At 40.2% G+C, this 21,805-nt stretch overlaps 2 protein-coding genes across 3 annotated transcripts; one reads left to right on the top strand and one right to left on the bottom strand.

Moving 5' to 3' along the window:
* Positions 1-1,267: 1,267 nt before the first annotated feature.
* mlx (MAX dimerization protein MLX) lies at positions 1,268-6,874 on the bottom strand. Its single transcript, XM_044331837.1, has 8 exons — positions 6,640-6,874; positions 5,418-5,454; positions 5,176-5,265; positions 4,537-4,646; positions 4,323-4,425; positions 2,313-2,412; positions 1,698-1,899; positions 1,268-1,595 (listed from the first exon to the last, which is right to left on the bottom strand). Exons 1-8 carry the CDS (start codon positions 6,676-6,678, stop codon positions 1,539-1,541), a joined length of 738 nt encoding a protein of 245 aa, XP_044187772.1. The 5' UTR covers positions 6,679-6,874; the 3' UTR covers positions 1,268-1,538.
* Positions 6,875-7,222: 348 nt separating this feature from the next.
* Positions 7,223-21,712, top strand: fmnl1a (formin-like 1a). Of its 2 annotated transcripts, none has more exons than XM_044331836.1 (25): positions 7,223-8,240; positions 12,191-12,274; positions 12,682-12,768; positions 12,870-12,940; positions 13,279-13,362; positions 13,467-13,610; positions 14,388-14,496; positions 14,769-14,845; positions 14,927-15,020; positions 15,412-15,486; positions 15,592-15,702; positions 17,637-17,786; positions 17,903-18,004; positions 18,287-18,866; positions 19,039-19,163; positions 19,299-19,498; positions 19,597-19,831; positions 19,929-19,997; positions 20,080-20,160; positions 20,249-20,378; positions 20,470-20,633; positions 20,743-20,844; positions 20,932-21,027; positions 21,193-21,307; positions 21,417-21,712. In XM_044331836.1, the coding sequence occupies exons 1-25, from the start codon at positions 8,055-8,057 to the stop codon at positions 21,479-21,481; spliced, it is 3,336 nt and encodes a 1,111-aa protein (XP_044187771.1). In that variant the 5' UTR covers positions 7,223-8,054; the 3' UTR covers positions 21,482-21,712. The 2 variants fall into 2 exon arrangements, with proteins under 2 accessions (XP_044187771.1, XP_044187769.1); XM_044331834.1 differs by having other exon boundaries at positions 7,225-8,240; positions 12,867-12,940.
* Positions 21,713-21,805: the final 93 nt, after the last annotated feature.

Here is a 21,805-nt window from a genome sequence, read left to right as displayed (position 1 = left end):
AGGTTTTTTTGCATTCAAATGGGGGTCTTGATTTTCCTTTCTAACCAGCATACGAGCAGTTCTGAGAGTTTCCTTGATCTTCCAGATCTCATCTTGATCTCCAAAGTTCCCCTAATCTGCCATCTCTTAATTGCATTTTGGACTGTGGGAACTGCAAGCTGACAACGCTTTGCTATCTTCTGGTAGCCTTCCCCTGCATTGTGGGCATCAACAACTTTCATTTTCAGTCTTACACAGCTGCTTGGAGGAACCCGTGGTTACTGAGTGTTCACACAAGGTTTGAAGAGTAAGAGTATTTGTAAAGGCACCAGCTGACATTTCCTAATGACAACTGTTGACATGCCACAGGCCTAACGAGCTGATTAAGGTCTGAGACGTAAAAAGAATCTGACACTTCGGAACTCTTAAGAGTGCCCAAACTTTTGCACATGCCACAATGTTTTTTATTTTCTTTTTTTATTTTTGATCAATTTGACATATAAAGTATGCATTAATGCTTGCTGAAAATATTGTTTTATGTTCCATATCCTAAAGAGACTGTTTACATCTTCTCAATTTAAAAAAAAAAAAATCACCAAAATATGATATCTTTCAAAGGTTGCCCAAACTTTTGCATACAACTGTACATTTTAGACCGTTATGCTGCCTAAATTGCACACCTGTCACCCAGTGAGACTAATTTCAGCCTCTGCCAGCTTGTCAGTTTGCGACACTAACAGTAAAAGATTGGGTTGTAATCCAGCTACAATGATAAAAAGCTTAAGCTCTGTAGAGCATGCTCCTGATAGCCCACTCAGGAGAAGTGACAATTACACTGCAAAGTACAGTTGGTGGAGTATTTTTCTATTGTCTGCTAGAGTTGAGGAGTGGTATGGCTGACTCAATGTTTGAGTGCTGAAGCTGAGAGGAGCCCACTGGTTCAGCATTAGGCTGTAAAGTTCTTGACATGACAGAGGGGAAGGTATAGGCTCATGAGTTGCCCATCATTCTTCTCGCTATTTCCGTTTGTTAGGTTGACAGGTTGCAGAAGCAGTTTTATCAAACTCCATCTGTGAGAATCTTTTTTATGAAACCTCTCACTCGTTATGGTTTTGATTTGTCGTAAAAAAAAGAAAAAAGGGGGCAACTCATGTTTCTCAAGACTGTGAATACAAGATTCATACTGCACTAGATGTCTTCCTGATGCCTTTAAAATCATACATTCATTAGGAAACTCTGTTTCCTCTGCATTTCTTAGCAGAATAAGAGTTACAGTCAGCAGTCAGTGAACAGTCAGCAGATGCTGTATTTATGTACCATTACACAATCAGAAAGTGATCTTTCTTAAACATTTAACTGCTCAAACCAATGCAACTTTTCATCTCTGCCATGGTGTGGGTTGAGGTAATCCAATTGCAGCCAAGGAGTCATTGATGAGCTGAAGTGAGTGTAAATACTGTGGTATGGCCTGAGGCTGATTGAAGTTTTTACTCCACCCTGAGAGGCCAGAGCAAGCCCAAAGTCAATTTCTGGAAGTTCAGTCCAGAGGTTGCAATAGATCAATAAAGCTGACCATTGAGCTGCCGGAGCACTCCAACAACAAACTCCCTCAGCGTCTAGTAAAGAACAAAAGAAGCACACAAATTATAATTACCTCAACATCAAGAACTCAATAGTGTCTGATCTGCTGACCACAATAAATCAAATATATTCCTTACTTGGGGCTTGCAGTGCTCCTCAATCCAGCTGAAAACACAGGCTGAGAGTTCTTGGAAGCTGCTCACTGAAACAGAACTGCTGAAAGACTGGAACAGGGAGTCCATGATGCTCTGAAAGATGTTGAACTTGACCTGGTCAGACACCTGATCCTCTCCCTGCTGCGGGTTGTTCTGGTGGGCCTTCACTATGTGCTCATAGTTCCTGTTAAGAAAAACAAACACCATTTATTAAGATGGTGCAAAATATACAATTAATCAATGGCCATGACTCATTCAGGAAGAAATAATGAACTTGAGCTATTCTTTCCGTACTGTGGATGGATTGATTTACCTTCACACTTGCACTTCCTTAAAATTCTTGATTTAAGATGCGAGTTTAGAATTGAGATAAGAGTTTTCTCTCTTTGTCTGTGATCAATATTTCTTTTAAAATCCTGCTTTCGATTTGTTTGGATGCAAAACATTCATGACTTTAGAATGCAAATGAAGGAAACATCTTGACAGGGTTTGCCCTAAATGTAGGAAGATATTGGTTTGCTAACAAGTGGGACTGTGGAGTAAATTATGGGGGGAAAAAAACGCTTGGCTGAAAAAGTTTTTCGACCACTATCTCACGTTTTCATGATCTTCAGGGCCATCACTTCTTTCCTTAGTACGGAAACTTCCTCCTCTTGCTTCTTCTTTTCTTTATGAAGAAAATGAATGTAGTCAATTGCTGGAAAAAAATAAAATACAGAAATGCATCAGTCAGGGATTCAATGCACACAGATTACAGACGGTTTTAAGTTTCCATACATATAGATATCCCACAACAACCATCTACCATAATGCTGAAACTCTGCAAGTTCCTCTTTTTCCCCTTGTAAAGAAACAAAGTGTAGATATCTCTGTGCTGTGTGACAGTTTGTCTCCAACATCTTTCTGTTGAACTCTGGTGATCTGAATATATATGTCAATATATATTTATGTAATTCATGTCTTTTGTTCTTTTCCATTATGGTCTTTATTTTTGGCTCACTTTTCATAATGTGAGCATGTGAGACTGTTACCTGTGATTGGGCGCTGACATGTGGCACAAGTGAGAGATAAACCAGTGACCATGTTTTTGTGCCATGTTCAATCAGGACTCTATTGGATACTCTGTTTAGATAACTAGATTATAATACCAGTGTTGGAAGTTGGACAGACCTTTACTGATTTCCTCCTATTTACTCTGTTATGTCCTGACAGACATGTTGAGATGTCAAATGATGTTCTAACTATTCCGAATACATTCATTAGCATGTGTGGCCTTTAAGTGTTACTCCAAAATGACAAAACGATTTACTCCAAAATACACTCACTGGCCACTTTATTAGGTGCGCCTGTTCAACTGCTCCTTAATGCTAATATCTAATCAGCCAATCACATGGACACATGATTGGCTGATTAGTCCATTCACACTTAGCGTTACTGTAATACTAGTATCGGTGATACTACTGCAGCTCTGTTGTAGTTCCTGTTTGAATATGAATACTGTCAACAGCCCTCAGTCTTTTCTGGTGCGGTCATTTAATCTTGCATCTTATCACAGCCAGAAGTCACACTCAATTCTGGAGTGGGGTGTGGGGAGCAGCAGCTCATTTGAGTAGAAACAGAAACAGCCCATAGAGAAAAGGACTGAAACCGAGGGGTATAGAGGCTAGAATCCATAATCTCAGTGGCATTTTCAGCAAAAAACTTCGAAGACATGTTTTAGGGACCTCAGAGATCTATTTTAACTTGTTGAAAAGGAGCATAATATGTGACCTGTCAGGTTAAAGCTGAATAAATATATTTAAAATGTGATGTAAGCTATAGCCTAATACACAGTCAGATTCCATTTTATCATTCATTAAGGAAGTATGAGTCTGGTAAATGATGAATTAATGGACAACACTGAATAAAACTTTATTGTGCATTAATATCTCTACGTCCAATGGATTAAAATGGAGGCTCTGCCTTTTATTTACCTGTTGCCATGGTGACTCATAGTATCAGAGCTCCACTGATAATGTCTTTTTTTTATTCACCATGCACAAGCTTAACTCAGAGTGAACATACTCAGAATTGACTGAACTGACTCTGATCAGCTAAACTCTGAGTTTCCCATCTCAGAGTTCAGAGTTGGGCTCAGTGTTTGTTAAACTGCTGCTTTCTGGAATAGACCCCAGCTGTCAGACTAAAAACTGCTCTATTTAAACTTCTATTTAAATTATAAATAGTGGGGAGAGGCGAGTGAAGCTCGCCTAGGACACCAAATGTGCTAGAGCCGACCCTGGGTGGAACAGGAGATTTGAATCGTGGATGTGCAACCGACAAATCTGCAGCAACTGCGTGATGCTATCATGTCAATATGGACCAAAATCTCTTGACGAATGTTTCCAGCACCTTGCTGAATCTATGCCACAAAGAATTAAGGCAGTTCTGAAGGCAAAAGTGGGTCAAAGCCAGTACTAGCAAGGTGTACCTAATAAAGTGGCCAGTGAGTGTAAATCTGAAAGATTTCACTCTAACCTTAAAGTCACAGTTATTTGAATAACGATGGTAATCCTTGTGTTTACAAAACTGCCTTTATGCAGAGAGCAACTGTAGATCACATCTTACTTTTCTGCAGTATAGTAGCCTTGCTGATCTTCTGTGCTCCCACTGCAAATTCAGACTGCTGCTGGCAGGTCGGTACTATTGACTGGAGGTCATCATAGCCTTTCTGCAGTTAAAAAAAAAAGAAAGTTGTTATTAACAAGTGAAAAAAATAAAAATCTAAAAATATTTCTCAGAGACCTACATCCTACTGCAGTCTACTATATAACAGTCTTACCTTGATAGCATCCCTACGCTTCTGCTCAGCCTGTGTGTGCGCTTGTCTCCGCCGATCTTTATATGAGTCCTTATATGACGTCTCATGCCTGTAGTCACTGTCTTCATCATCTATTTGAGAATATATTAAGACTCTGATGAAGAAACATGCCTTTAACAGTGACAGAGTACCTTTAAATAAGATTTATAACCATGGAGACTGTCTTTATCCAACCCTGGGCCATTTTTTCATCTCAGCGGGACGCAGAAAAGCTGATTCATGCTTCTGTCAAGTCATGTCGACTGCTGTAATACACTTAAAAATGTGGAAACAATTACAACAGTATATGGTCCTGTTAATTTTTTTAAAGCCCTCCATTAGAATTATTGTCCTTTTATATCCTATTAGAGAAACCTGTTTTCCTGTGAGCCTCTACTGAATCTGACCAAAAGTACAGTAACTCACATGAGTAGAAAGACATGAAAGGTAATATAATATTCTATAAATTCCAAATATTCTATTATATATTCTACAGAATTAAGACTACAAATATATGCATTTCAGGAAAGTCATTCAATGAGAGGCACAGTTAAAGAAGCATAAATTCTCTCTTTAACCTCGTCAGCAATGTCAGATCCCATCTGCTAGAAACAACAATACCTGTATTTGGTACTGAAGAGGCACTTGTCGAGCCGATGCTGTTAGCCCTGGACACAACGGTACCCTTTCTGGCAGTTTCAGCAAAGAAACCTACGGAGCAAGACAGCAGACATAAAATATCTTTCACTGCAAGAGCAGAAATAGATTGACATACTAATCTCAAAGACCAGAAACAAAACTTCACCATCACATAGCCTGAATATCAGGACAAACAACGGGATATGAACTGACTGAATACTCACTGGGGTCAAAGCCACTGTCGCTGAAAGCCCCGTCTGTCTGCCGAGCCATCACCAAACAACAGAAGATGGAGAAATGAGAAAATAGAGGCTGAGAGGCTGGAATGACAGGGGGGAAAATTGTGCTGCCCCAAATACGCTGACAATGGGCCAACAGCTTGCCTGCTTGATAGATAGTCTACACCCCCACTGAGCATTGCCCTTATTTGTCCAATTCATGTATGCAGGAGGATAAAGAGCTGCACCAAATTAGTACTTCCATCACAGATCCACTGTTTGATCTAGGGCACCACGACCCAATTATTAATTAAAGTTGTGGCTCCAAAGTTGGGTCCGGTTATCTCTGGGGGTCTGTAAGTGGTTCGACCTGTAAAAACTCTTAAAACTGTCTTTAATTTCAGCACTGAGTCGTGATAGATGTTTAGTATTTGACAATGTCTATTCTGACCAAATATTTTATTCTCTCCACCTGGAGCAGAAACATATATTTATAAATGAGGATTTCTGATAACAACTATATCAGATGCTGCCCTCCTAAAAGAGTTTGATATGTTTCAACAGCTTTATTTAGGAGTCCCTGATATGAGGAAGATTGAGACCTATATCTTTGTTGATAACTTTTTATCACAAACGTATTCACACGCAGCTTTTGCATGATTGACAGCTAAGTAAATCATAATCAGGTGCAACATTAAGACATTTATTCACCGTTTTGTGGAGCAGTCAATACTTCTGACAATGGAATGTGGACCAAGTCATTTCTTAATCACATACAGTATATATACAATGTTGTGAAGCAGTGTTTCTCACAGGTTCAATTATCATGTGATTGTGATGCAAACAGCAATGAACACAAGCTTGGTAACTTAATGGCACATTCTGGCAGACTCTTCAACAAATTTAAACTTTGCTTTCGCATGGAAGTTTAAAATAAATGCACAAACAGAAACATAATATATTTTCCACACAAACAAATTCTATTTGGGGAACATGATTTTGTTTACTTAACCAGCCAACCGCTATAGCTCTGCAACGTTACCATACGTCAGCTAGCTAACGTTAGCAGTCGAGCTAACAATGCACAGCTAAACTGTAATGTTAGCAAAACTTAATCTTTTAGACGAAAACGAGGTTCGTTAGTCAACTATGGTGTCACACAGCAGAGGTGCAAATCAATTTCACACAAAAAGGTTGACGTTAGCTAACATCAGTTAAACATACTTACTTTCCAGTGGTCCTCTGGCGACGTTGTCGGGTCCGTCATTTTGGAATGCTAAATAACTGATAGCGCTGCTACCTTCGCGTACTTGTCGTAAATTTGTAATTTCTTCTTTTAAAAAGTTGCAGCAGATTAAACGTTTACTTTCAGATATCCAAATCCGCAAAAAGACCCAGCTGGATCAGGCGTAAAAATTTTAGTAATTCGTGAACCCTCGAATTACACACTTGCGTCCACGACTAACTCGATAATTATTTTCCTAAAGTGAACTAATTCGTATGTAAGATTTACCAAAAGCAAGTAGGCTTCGCACGAAGACAACTGGTGATAATTTTTATATATTTATTATCATACATACATATTAATAGATTGAACCAAATTGTATTACAGGGTCCGTGTCCACCGTTCTCATTTAGCCTCAAAATCTCGTAGCTATGTTTTCTGAAGGTTAATGATAAGTTTCCGGGGACACGCGAATGCAGCAGCGATTTATGCAGTAATTGGCTTCAAGCACAGAGGGTCGCTGTTGGACAATCATCACTACCTTGTCACACTGGATCCCCCTTTACCTGAGTGCCACAAACAATCTGGACTCAGGTGAAGGGAAATGACCAAAAAAAATGTAATCCTGATGTAACCCCTGACCCATGCAGGTTTAGCTGGCATCAAGAGAATGACTGTCTGCCATGTAGTACAGGTGGATTCATGGTAAAGTGGGAGAAAGTGTCTGGTTAATTGCTGGTTAATTTTACATCTTCACCTGCCTGGTTAGCATTTGGTTACTCATCTTTGGACATTGTGCTTTTTGTAATTCCTGCACTACCTTATCTTCAATTCATCAACCACCCTCTGACTTTATGATGTGCCTAACGGTTACCATATCCTCCACCCCTATGTTCTGCTGCTGTCATACACAGGAAGTTACTCTGCTGCTTCTGCTTTTGATGCTTCTGCGGTTTCTGTCTGTGTTAGAATGTGTCACACACTCCCCTCTCCTTCCTCTCACACGCAGTCCTATACCAAACTCACCAGAGGAGTTTTCGATCAACTAGCGTAGAGAATAGTGAGTGAGAAATAGATAGGTGCTACTTTCTTGGTGCCCTAACAAGCCCAATCAAGGCTTGTTGCCTTATCCTCAAAGATACTTGTAGACAGAGAGGGACAGGTTGAAGAGAAGACAGACATGAGGACGAACTACCTTCTTTCATCATCCACCCTGTCCTCAGGACCAAGACGGATGCAGTAAACAAGTGGCTTGATGTTCCTCTCGCTGAAGGCCCAAAGACTCAGTTTGATATAGGCCTGCTTGATCTTGTCATTTGGAGTGAGCGCCTTTTGTCACTCTGTGGAATACACTGATTTTTCAGCAAAAATAGTGTTTGTGTAAAGCTTTCCTCCTGGATTACTTGTGGAGATTAGTGATGGGGAATGCGGCTGCAGGGGGCTTGGAGCAGGAACCGGCTGAGGGGCGAGAGGCCAGGAACTCAGTTGGGGCAGCTACAGGTATGAGTGACCCCACACCAGCCTTGCAGAAGAAGCAGCCGGCTCCCCCCAAACTGCCCATGCCTCCAGAGGAGGAGCTGGAGGCACGCTTCAACGTGGTGCTGGTGAGTGGCTGCACAGGAGAAGGGAAGGCAACACCCTTACTACACATGAAAACACAGATATTATGCATTTGCTGTATTTCCAGTGTAATAATGCCAGTTAGATTTTTAGATATATATGAAAAGGCTGGGAGAACTATGCAGATACATATGATTCAGAGGCACAGAAAAAAACAAATCACACTAATTTATCAGAGAATTTAAAGTTTTTATAAGTTGCAAGTGTTTTGAGTCTTGTTTTGAGCAGTTACACTCTGTCTAATGTGTGCTGCTAAAAACAATTTAAGCTGTATACAGACTTGATGTGTCTGATGTTGATGTTGCAAAGTATCTGCTTCAAATTTGATCTAGCAAAGCATCATTTGACCTGTCCATTTTGTCCAGTAATAATACCACAAAGGTTAACAGCAAATTACTGGTTTATCACAAATAAACCAGTGCCATTAACAAGTGTTCAGACTGATCAGTACTTATTTCCCTTACTGTGTGATTTGAAAATGGCAGGCTAGGAACAGGGTGATTAGTGCATGCATGGGCAGCTGGCCCCAAGGGGAAGTTGAGAAACACATTTACATGAGAGAGACCATAAGACCGGAAAGCAACTGTTTCACCATTCTTTCAACAGTCTTACAAGACCTTGGAAAACATAAAATCTCATGATGAATATTTAAAGTGTTTGGGACATAATAAAACCATACGACATCAAAACAAGGGACAGTAAAGCAACTGTATCTTTGATTAGTTTTGCTATATATTTGTAGCAGAAAAAAACAAACAAATATCAAATGAAAGATACAAAGATATAACTCAGTTTAAAGCTCTGATTTGAATTTCTTGGGCAGGTCTATGTTAATAAACATCAAAAGCTTCAAAAGTGAACAGAAGAGATGTCATGCTGACACACAGCAGCCTGCAGTGTGTCCATTAACATCAATAAGGAGTTTGACTTTGTCAACCTGTACGGGTTGTCTCAAGTTTTCTACCTTTTTTTAAAAAAGAAACTTCTTGACTACTTTTTCCCCCTTTTTTGTTTTTTCCCCTCTCTGTTTGTGCATGTTTATTAGTAATGCTTTATTTACAGTATATAGTTGTCCATGGCTATATGTATATACAGACGGGTGACAAATTAAAGGAAAAACCAAGTGTCTTAGTAAGGTGTTGGGTCACCACATGCTGCCAGAACAGCTTCAATGCACCTTGGCATAGATTGTACAAGTCTCTGAACTCTTCTGGAGGGATGAACAAATGGTAAATGGATTGTACTTGTGTTGCACCTTTCTAGTCTTCCGACCACTCAAAAAACTTTTTACACTACAAGTCACATTCACCCTTTCACACACTTATTGCAGGGGCTACCATGCAAGGTCCCAACCTGCACATCAGAGGAAATCTAATCATTCACACACATGCACACAGCCATCAGGAGCAATTTGGGGTTCAGTATCTTGCCCAAGGACACTTCCACATGTGGACTGGAGGAGCCGGGAATTGAACCGCTGATCTTCTGATTAGTAGACAACCCGCTCTACCCCCTGAGCCTCAGCTGCCCCGACACCATTCTTCCAAAAGATATTCCCTCATTTGGTGTTTTGATGATGGTGGTGGAGAACGCTGCCTAACACGTCGGTCCAAAATCTCCCATAGGTGCTCAATTATGTTGAGATCTGGTGACTGTGAAGGCAATAGCATATGATTCACATCATTTTCATACTCATCAAACCATTCAGTGACCTCTCATGCCCTGTGAATTGGGGCATTGTCATCCTGGAAGAGACCACTCCCATCAGGATGGAAATGTTTCATCATAAGATAAAGGTGATCACTCTAAACAACTTTGTATTGATTTGCAGTGATCCTTCCCTCTAAGGGGACAAGTGGACCCAAACCATGCCAGCAAAATGCCCCCCACAGCATAACGGAGCCATCAGATCCCCTCACTGTAGGGATCAAGCATTCAGACCCGTACCGGTTTTTCTTTTAATTTGTCACCCATCTGTATATGTGTGTAAACATAATTTTAAGAAATAGAAAAAAAAGTTTTACACCATAATGGTTAAAGTTTTGGTCTCTGCTCCCCAAAATATTTTTTATTTTTCTTCTTATGATGCTCCACATATGTGTGACATCATGTGTTAAGTGATGGGCCAAAATCTTTTCTTTTGCCTCTGGATGAACAGCATCCAGGTACTCTGTGGATGTGTAAAGAGATGAGCAAAAACTCACGTTGGAAAGTCAAACTATGTATCTAAGGAATCTTTTTTTTTTCACTTGAAACCAGTTTACTTGTTTTATTCAAGGCACAGGTGAAGCGCGGCCTATATTATTATATGTAACTTTATTTATTTATGCATTATACTGATATTTATTTTAAAATTCACATATGATTATTTCACATAAGTTGACAAAATGTCTTGTTAGAATTCCAATGTCGTCATACTTGAAGATACAACAAAGCATGAAGACGTTGTGTGGCTTTAGGGTTAACCATTTCACAATGTCTGTGTGACATATTTTGCTCACTCGGAAAAATTAACAAAGGAGGCAATAAAAGAGAGAATGACCTCACTTCCTCTTTCAGCAAAATACTTCCTAAGTAAACTTTAGAGAGACGCCATTCTGTACCTTCCTTAAGTGTGTGTAACTAAATCTACGAGGAAATGAGAAGTGGGCCTTCTTCTTCTTTTCTGCACAGTTTCTAAACTTGGGGGAATTTATACTTGTTGTGTGTGTACGTTCAGGCACACAAACGCTTATATGTGTCATTAAAAAGTGTTTTGATGTAAGTATTTTGCCACAAAACCCACAGTGAGACCCCTCCCTTTACCCTGCCAGAAACAAACCGCCAACTCCCCGGCAAAACAGCGGGGCATTTTCGATTTTGCTTCTCTTTTTTTTTGGGGTGTGGAAAAGAAACTACTAGGCACCGTTTGAATGTACAAACTGGTATATTCTAGATCACCACCCAGTTTCAACTGAAATGTCTAGTCTAGTAAGTCATTATTGTGTCTGGAGTCTTGGGTCAGGTGCATAACAAGTGATGGGGTTGGTGTAGATTGATGCAGTGTTGTGAAACTAAAAGAGAATTGTGCAAAAAGAGAAATGTAATTAATCACTGACCAAAGACAGGCTTTGCAACTCTCCAATTCTTTAGATCTGTTCAGGCATCTTGCCCTTTAAAACTGTCCTTTTTTTCTACACAAACTCCCTTATTTGGTTTTGTCATAAAAGTTAATTTGGGATGAGGTCTGGTGACTTGGACATTCGTGTCACAGTCATTCATTAAACCTTTCAGTTCTTCTGTCATCTAAATGTCAGACATTTCACTGTAGACTGGGGGTGATAACTCAAATTGAAACGGCACTTTTTAGGCACCAATATGTCAACTCTGTATATGGTTGAGTCAACGTTACTGAAATGTTGTGGAGGTGGGGGTGGGGGTTCTTGATTTATGTGAAACTTCTCCATGAGGTTGGGAAGATTATAGACATATTATACACAGTTTCTGACAGGAAGGCATCTAAATAATGATCTAATCATGTCTATATATAAACAGCTGACACAGATCATATTTTAAATCTGGTCATATAAATAAATAAGTAAATAAACAAAGAAATAAATAAAATTGGGAAGTGGAGTGGGTTTTCTTAAATGAGGATGATGAGGACAAACATCTTTTGTACAGGTTGTATTGTAGTGCAAAACTAGTGTAAAATTTTACTTTCTCTGACGTACATGTAACCTGACAACCATCAATACATACACATGTAAACACTGAGTCATCCGGCACTCAGTGTACACCCTTCCGTTTTACACTGAAAGTGCACCTGTGGTTTTATAAATTTGAAAATGGTTGCATAAGCAGGCAGGGTGAAGAAATCACAAAATGTAAAATTTGCGTGCTAAATTACCGTGCAGTTGTTATGATGAACTGACTTGTTCTCACTCTCTTCCAGAGCTACATGAATCTGCCCCCAGATAAACTGAAGCTTTTGAGTAATTACGATAACGAAAAGAAGTGGGAGCTAGTCTGTGATCAGGTAAGAGCTTTTTTTTTTCTATCCACACATTGAAAGATTGACAACAAGTTACTTCCACAATTACACCTCAACATAGATGACATCAAACATAGCAAACTTCTTGCACCAGCGGCTTCACTAAGACAGTGAGTTGACACGCAGTGCATAAACACCAAGAGTGGATATGTGGTAAAGAGCAGAGTGCAGTGTATAAACCTTGCAGCACAGTTTCTGTGGTGGCAAGTGATAAAGGCGTCGGCATGGAAACAGAGAGCGGTTTGTGTCTGTTGTGTTTACCAGTGCGAGCAATTATAGCTTCAGATGCTGCACTCTGGTGAATGTGTGTCCAGACATCTTTTGCGGTTGTTGATAAAATTACTGTAAAAAGCTCATTTTCACTCAGCTCTCTGTGATCCCTTCTCTCCCAGGAGCGTTTCCAAGTAAAGAGCCCCCCATCCACCTACCTGACTAAGATCAAGAGCTTCTACCAAGATCAAGGAGGGGTGACTCGCAGGGTCAGTGTGAAGCATCATCTTCTTTTCATATTTGACGCATCTTTAGTTTTTATACCTGCACAGTGGTGTCTTGACTGTCACCTCTACTGCTTCTTTAGCAGAAGAAACGGATCCAAGAAGCCACCCAGGTCCTTAAAGATTTGGAGATTTCCCTTCGCACCAATCACATTGGGTGAGCATGTTAACTTTAACTTTCCTACCTGATGTTTATTGATTATTTGTGTAATGTGATTTATTATAGCTTTTTGTCGGGGCCCTTTTATTAATTTTCAAATATTTCATCTTATAATTTGTCATATTTTAGCACATTCTGTCTAAAACTCTTTGTGGAAGCATTCATTAAGATAGATAAAGTTAACAATTATAATGATTAGTGGTCAGTTGGAGTTCACTAAGCACCAATCTGAGCGCAGAATCTGTGGCTCATAATTATAAAATATTATTCTTTGACTGTTTTCTGCCTGTGCTCTGTTAATTTTACACTTTTTTTTACTTTGGGTCTTTTTGTAGATGGGCACAAGAGTTTCTCAATGATGATAACAAAGGTTTGGATATCTTGGTGGAATACCTGTCCCATGCACAGTGTGACGTCTCGTGAGTACCGGCAGGCTGTGAAAACTCTCTCAGAAACTGATGGTGCAAGACAATGAAGTAATTTATCATCACAGATGCTTATTTTGTATCTCTAAACTGTGAAGGTTTGATGTGGAGAGTGTTGAAAATGGCAGCCTCGCATCAGACAAAGGAAAGCCAGCAGAGAGGTCAATGGAAGACTTGACCAAGAGCTCCAGCAGCTCCCACTCGCATGGGATGACCAGAGCTGCTCGAGCGCTGACTGTAAGGTAAGAAGCTAAGGATGTGAAAGAAACAGAGTCTCAAACCCTGAGATGTTCTACAAATTATATGATCGGATTTTTATTAAAGAGGAACTTTCAGCGTATCTAGTTGCACATATAATCAGAAAATAGAATCATGAAGGGAGTTGGTGTGATAGTGGCATATGGATGACCAGATGACATTTTCTCAGAAGGGCTGAGCTGTCTCAAACTAAACCTTATCTGTTTTTTCGTGAAATGATTTGCATATTTAGGTTTCGAATGCTCTCATAAATATTAACAACCCTGGTTGATTAACCAATTGCAGAAGATTTTTGTCTCTGTAAAATATGAAACAACTAAATGTCTTTTTAACTGAATCAATGTGCCTTTTGGTTTGGTTCAGTATTGGGGATATTAAGTGTATAACACAGTGTTTTTTGCTGCCCATCTCATTAAATTTCATGGCTTTTTTATTGCTAGACAGAAGTTCCTCTTGAAGCTGATTTACCAACCATGACGGATACCTCACATTTCTCATATTCTCATTCATTCATTTCCTTTGCTCTTTAGTTGAGCATTTTATTTATTTCTCTCACCTGATGCAACATTTCACTTGTCACACAGACACAGTGAGTGTCCAAAACACTGCCTGAAGTCTTGTTATAATTGGCCCGCTGCTAAGGGTGCACAAATCCTATTTGCATGTCAGTTCTGGTCCCTCGACTTCAAACCATTTGGACACAGCTCTCCTTCTCTTTAAGTATTTGTTCATGTGTCCATACACTTGTTATCACTTTACAGAATAAGCAACACTCTGGGAAACAAGATGCATAAAAAGTCCCACTCATCCAGCCAGAGAGATGATGTACATGTGTGCATCATGTGCCTGCGGGCCATCATGAACTACCAGGTAGAGTCTCAATATACTCTGCTTCCCTTACAGTGCAGAAACAGTTCATATTCTGTCATAAAATGTGTTCTCAAAGTAAGAAATGTTTGCCGGTGATATATGTAATTCCACTTGTGTCCATTGCTGTTTGTTGAGTGCTCTGCTTGTTGGATGAAAAACACAACAGTGTTATTTAATATTTAATATTCTGCAATGTGGTTTCCTCTCTTAAACACAAACACAGTTCCTGCAACTTTTGGGGGCAGCTGTTTATGTTTTCCTTCTGCTTTCAGTCTGGTTTTAACCTGGTGATGACTCACCCACGCTGTGTGAATGCGATCACCCTCAGTCTCAACAGCAAGAATCCCAGGTGAGTGCCTTTGTATGTGAGAGAACACATGTGTTATCTGTCTGCCTGCATCCATATCTAACCCCTCCTCTGCTGCGACAGGACCAAAGCCCTTGTGTTGGAGTTGCTGGCTGCAGTGTGTCTTGTCAGGGGAGGACATGACATCATTCTCTCTGCTTTTGATAACTTCAAAGAGGTTAATGAATTTTGTATTATTAATTTCCCCATAATACAATGGCCTCATTTGACCTTGACTGTTGCTCATTCAGTCACGCCATTGTTCATGACTTCCTTTCTTTGATTACTCATCTTGTGACTGACACAAGCACTGTGGGGTTTTTAGCACATGTAGAACAGTCACACATGTGTTTATACTGGTACTTTTAAGTGGAAGTACAATGCAAGATTAAGAAATACATCCTACTTATGTTGACTGAGATAAGCTACTGCATGTCATGATATATGTGACCTTTCAGAAAAAGACTCATTTTGCTTTTATGCCCCCTTACGCCCCCGTGTGGGGAAGAGTTATAATGCATATCCCTGTGCACATCCAGATCAGGTTTTTTTTTTTTTTTTTTCCTCAGGTGAGCAAAGAAAGGAACCGCTTTGAGAAGTTGATGGAGTACTTCATCAATGATGACAGCAACATTGACTTCATGGTGGGTCCACAAATGTTTACCTATACCACAGGATGACTATTCAACAAATATTCCAAGAAACTGTGGATGTATTTGAGATCTAACTGTCCTTGTGTCTGTGTCCAGGTGGCATGCATGCAGTTCATAAACATCGTGGTCCATTCAGTGGAGAACATGAACTTCCGTGTCCATCTACAGTATGAGTTCACACACCTCGGATTAGACAAGTATTTGGAGGTGAGTTGGATTTTTTGATATGTAGTTTTGGGTTAGGGATCAGTGTAGTCCACTGGAAAAACAAAAAAAAAACAAACAAAAAAAAAAAAGATCAAATATAATCAACATCTATCCTTTTTCAATGAGTCATGTGAAAAATGAAAAAACAAAGTGAAAGAAATTATTCCCCTTGGACTGCTTTCAGACAACTTAGAAACAGATGTACATCCATGGTGAGGAAAGACAGATCTGAGTATTTTCCTGATTAATCTTTAGCTATTACTCAACTCTGTAAATTCCAATAAAATAACAACTTTCCCTCAGTTCCTACAAGGTCAAGGTCAATGATTGTTTATTGTCTGACCATAAAGAGATTAGTTTAGCTTTTAGTAAACATTTTGTAGCTGCCAGAAGTCCTTGAATCTCTAGTTAATGCTCAATTGAAGGTATTTCTGTCCAAAACTTCCATCTTGAACCCATTTCAGCCTGGTTTTAGAGTGGGGTATAGTACTGTAACTGCTGTTACTTTGGTCCTAAATAACATTGTATCAGCTTTGGATTAAAAAAAAGCACTGTGCAGCACTTTTTGTTGATTTAACCAAAGCATCTGATACTTTAGACCATTGCCTCCTCTTGCAGAGGCTACATAATATTGGATTTGATATTAATGCATGTAATTGGTTCAGGAACTACCTATCAAAGAGACAACAATCTGTTAAATTGGGAGGCTATCGTTCTGAGTTATTATCAATAACAAAAGGTGTTCCACAGGGTTCAATTTCAGGTCCAGTTCTTTTCACTATTTACATCAACAATATTGTTTCACCTTTGACAAACTGTCATACCCATCTGTATGCGGATGACACAGTACTGTATTATGTTGCTGATTCTGTACATCGACAGCAGTTGAAAAACAGCGTTCCTTTAGTGTTCTGCAAGGTGCTCTCAAAGACCTAAGACTTGTACTGAATGCTGATAAAACAAAGTTCATGCTATTTTCCAGAGTCAGAGCTATAGACTATGATGACCTTAATATTTCTACTATGAACAGATTTATGATTGAGAGTCACAGAATATAAATATCTTGGCGTCTGGATCAATGAAAAACTCACACTGAAATTTGGTGAGGCAGTTTTGGACTAAAGTGATGTGATTTATAGACACACATCCTCCTCCACTCTTAAACCTCTGAACACTGTCTATCACTCTGCCTTGAGATTTATTACTGGTGATGTCTATGAAACACATCCTTGTATTTTATATGATAAGGTTGGGTGGTCTCCTCTCCAAGGGAGACATGATACTCACTGGTACCTTTTTATCCATAAAAGCCCTTATTGGAAAATTACCATATTACCTTTCAGAACTGCTTTGTTACTCAGATGGGCTCTATCAGACCCTCTCTACTGACTGGCTCTTGCTTCATGTTCCACGAGTCAGGTCTGAACTTGGAAAGACTGCTTTTGATTCCTGGAACAAAATACAGCACCTCCTCAAAATGAATACACTCATACCTTTTAGACACTTAAGAAACTTGATCTTTAACCTCCTATCCTCTACTTGCAATTGTTTTACATAACTGAATTATCTTATTTTATCTTAATCTATCAAATTATCTTCCCTAATCGGTATGTTTTAATGGCTTTTTATGAGCTAATTGTGGTATTGCCTTTTCTCTGTTAGTGTATTTCTTTGTTGTTGTTTTCCTTTTCTTTGTTTTTGTAATTGACTCAATGTAAATGAGGGTCTCTTGAGTATAAATAAAGATTGAATGAATGAATGAATGAATTTGACAAAACAATTTCCTTTTAATGATTATAGTACAGAAGGATTTGCATTGGTATACTATGTGCCTATGTACATTATCACTTTAAACATGCCATGGATACTTATCATACATATTATAACTTAAACTGCATGTCGTAGCTCATTACTATATGTGTTTTGTGTGTTAGAGCCTGAAGCAAACAGAGAGCGAGAAGCTGCAGGTCCAGATACAGGCCTACCTGGACAATGTCTTAGATGTAGGAGCACTGCTGGAGGATGCTGAGAACAGAGGAGGGGTGCTGGAGCATGTGGATGAACTGCAAGAGCATAACACACAGGTAAGTCGCAAAAATAAAGAAAAAGAGGAATCATGGTGAATAAAAGGAGACTTTGATGTTGGAAAGTATTGTATAAGGTGATATTAAAGTAACGTTGTCTACATGTTGTGTTGCAGCTGAGTGCCCGGCTTCAGGAAATTAACAGTCAGGCCACAGAGAGAATATCCGAACTCGAGACTCAGCTCATGCAGGCCACCAAGGAGACTGAGCTGCTCAAAGTAAGTGCTGCTCCATTACATGTACAATGTTTAATACGATTAATTAGCCAAGTAAGGTGTGCCATCTTCACAGTTATTAGGTAGAATAAGGTCACGAGTGGCAGTTCACTTTAATGATACTTTTAATAATCCTCATTGTACTTATCAAATAAACCTGAATAAACTTGCATTTTTAAGCATATATGTGTTTAACATATGTACACATGTAAAGCCTGAAGAAAGATTCTATATGCTCTTTGTGGTGATAAGTTGTGTGTCTATATGTGTGTTTGTATCTTATAGGAAAGTCTGCGAGAGTCCTGTTCCCAGGTTAGTGGCTTGCAGCAAAGAGAAAGGGAGCGGGAGCTGGACAGGGAGAGGGAGAAGGATAGGGAGCGTCTGAGCACCTCCACCCCACAGACGACTTCAGAGCTGGAGCAGAAGATCCAGGAGTTGCAGGACAAGGGGCTGATCCGACTGGGACGCAGTGCCTCGGGAGGTCTGGACATCCAGGTTGTGCCTGTCAAAGTGGTCGAATATGTTCAAGTCCCAGCCCCAGCCGCCCAGCCCAGCACTCCAGACTCTGTCAGTGATTCTCCCTCCCCAGCATCTAGCGTCTCTGACTCTGCCGTTCCGCCCCCTCCTCCTCCTCCCCCTCCCCCTCCTGGTGGTCCAGGTGCCTCTCCTCCACCGCCTCCTCCACCTCCACCTCCACCCATTGCTGGAGGTAGTGCTGTGCCCCCTCCTCCTCCACCACCTCCTCCTGCTCCTGGAGGAGGCCCACCACCTCCTCCTCCCCCACCTGGTGCTGGACCCCCGCCCCCACCTCCCCCACCTGGTGGTGGACCCCCACCCCCTCCTGGAGCACCAAACACTCAATCTGGTAAGGACGTTGTCTCAAAGGTAAACGCTTGACAGTAGGATTTGAAAAATACTGAAAACTGTCATAAATTAGAAGGGATGGAACAGTAAATATCTAACCTGTTTGATCATTCCTCTTCTTTTCCTCACTCTCTTCCTGACTCTCTTCCTCTGCATCACGGCATGTTTCACAGGGCTTAAGGGTAAGAAGACCATTCAGACCAAGTTCAGGATGCCGTTGCTTAACTGGCAGGCTTTAAAACCAAACCAGGTGAAAGGCACCGTCTTTAATGACCTGGATGATGAGCAGGTCTTAGAGGTAAGAAGTGCAGATTTTCCACATACACTGTACAGGATGATCTGACAGATAACTGCAGTTTTATGTGAGTTTTTAAAAAAAAAAAAAATCATCACCTTCTCTGCTTCCTATCTCTGCCTCTTGTTCCGTCCTCAGGAGTTGAACATGGAGATGTTTGAGGAGCACTTTAAGACTAAGGCCCAGGGTAATCCTACAGACCTGTCGGCTATGAAGAAGAAGGTTCAGAAGGCCCCCAGCAAGACGTCCCTGATTGACCCCAACAAGGCAAAGAATCTGGCTATCACTCTACGCAAGGGGGGAATGAGCCCATCTAAAATCTGCACCGCCATAGAGACGTATGACCTGTTTGAACTATCTTCCTCATAAACAGACTCATCCTGCCCTTCCAGTACCCTTCCTCTCCTACACTAACTGTTACTACTATTTTGTGCAGGTATGACCAGGAGTCTTTGTCCATAGACTTCCTTGAATTGCTCGAGCCCTTCATACCATCAGATTTTGAGATGAAGCTGCTGCTTAACTACGAGAAGGATGGCCGTCCGCTCGATGATCTGACTGATGAAGACCAATTTATTTTACGCTTTGGGAAGATTCCTCGTCTGAGCCAGCGAATTAACACTCTCACTTTCATGGGCAACTTCCCGGAGACTGTGAAACGTCTGCAGCCGGTCAGTGTATAAAGTTCATTATATTTTGGACTAGAAGAGAATTGGAAATAACTTTCCTCAACAGATGTATTGAGTTTGTTTTTTATTTCATCCACAGCAACTGAACTCAATCATTGCTGCGTCCATGTCCATCAAGTCTTCAACCAAATTGAAAAAGATCTTAGAAGTATGTAAAAGAGAATACAACACATTGATGTAGCTTCCAAATGTGTGTTTTTGCATAAATCATCTCATATGTTCCCCTTTAGATTGTTCTCGCCTTTGGCAACTATATGAACAGCAGTAAGAGGGGCTCAGCTTACGGTTTTCGGCTGCAGAGTCTGGACCTTGTAAGTAGCTTTTGTTCGTACATTTACTTTTTCACTGCAAGAAAACTTAATTAAACTAATCAGCTATGTCACTGTCTTTACTTTTCAGCTGTTGGAGACCAAGTCCACTGACCGCTCACAGACTCTGCTTCACTTCATCACCAACATCATCCTGGAAAAATATGCCGACTTGGCTAACTTCCACACTGAGCTACACTTTGTGGACAAGGCAGCACTTGGTACATTCACACAAACAGTCAGCCTATCCAGTTTTGTAACTGGTTATATAAATCAGGAATGGTAATAAACTAATTTCTGTTTCTTCGCCAGTGTCTCTGGACGGTATTCTTCAAGATATCCGCTCATTAGAACGAGGAATGGAGATGACCAAAAAGGAGTTCCTGGTGCAGGATGACAGCCCAGTGTTGAAGGAATTCATCAAAAAAAACAGTGAACAGCTGGATTCTTTGATCAAAGACAGCAAGACAGCACAGGTTAGCCTATAATTCATGTAACACTTTCACACAATTGGAAACCCACCTCATCATATGCATTTACACGTACGCTTCATGTTGTTCTCTCGCTCTGTCTGGCTCCCTCCAGGAGGCTTACTGCTCTGTGGTGGAGTATTTTGGAGAGAACTCGAAAACCACACAGCCTTCAATGTTTTTCCCGATGTTTGGACGCTTCATAAAGGCCTATAAGGTGAGGATGTGTGGTAGGTTTCTGATATTTATCAATTACGATGTGTTGCATTGCAAGTTAATTCTTTTTGTCCTTGATTGAACACAGAAAGCAGAGGAAGAGATTCAGCAGAAAAAGAAAATGGAGAGTCAGGCCAACGATGTAAGAGACTCTCCATCTCCTAACAAGGCTGGAGCACAAAAGGTAAGAAATTTAAGGTCCAATGATATGAAATTATATTTCAGAAATTTGTATTGACTGTTAATCTGTTTTAATGTATTTTTGTTATTTTAAAGATGCAGTTTTCTCAGAAATACTCAATTCAGCATAAATGATCATATATTTCATTTTATTTTTAACTTTTTCTAGGGGCCTATGATGCCCAAGATGCCTCAGATGGACCTGATAGCAGAGCTGAAGAAAAGGCAGGTGAAACCCCAAGTACGTGAGGGGAAGGACGGTGCTTTGGAGGACATCATCACAGGTACAGTAACATAATGCCTCCTGGAGGAGTCACACAGGGATATTTCAACATGTACGTGCTGTTGAAATTCTACCTTCATCTCATTATGCCTGTCTTTCCTCTGCCTCAGATTTGAGGAACACACCATACAGGCGGACAGATGGTCGACGGCCAGCTCAGCGCCAGGAGACTTGAGCCATTTCTGGACCAAGACATTTTGCAAATGTAACTGGAATCACACTCAGGCATACACACAAAAGAACCTGCTTCAAAATGTTCTGTATATAATCTATGTCAAAGTGCATGTTCATGTACTTGTTCAAAATAGCTACATGGTGTGTATTTGCCTACATTTTAGTATGAATTTGCTTTGTACATAGACTTAAGTTTGAATTACTTGTATTTTTTAATTAAATGAATTTGGTTCCAAACATTGCTGAACATTTTTCTGTAGGTCCTCATGGATTTGTATGTTTCAAACTTGTACTGTTATTACCTATTACATATCGAGAAATAAAA

This window comes from Thunnus albacares, chromosome 17 (genome assembly GCF_914725855.1).
Source record: "Thunnus albacares chromosome 17, fThuAlb1.1, whole genome shotgun sequence".
NCBI lineage: Eukaryota > Metazoa > Chordata > Actinopteri > Scombriformes > Scombridae > Thunnus > Thunnus albacares.
The sequence above is the reverse complement of the archived record's forward strand: the minus strand, read 5'-3'. Positions and strand labels throughout refer to the sequence as shown.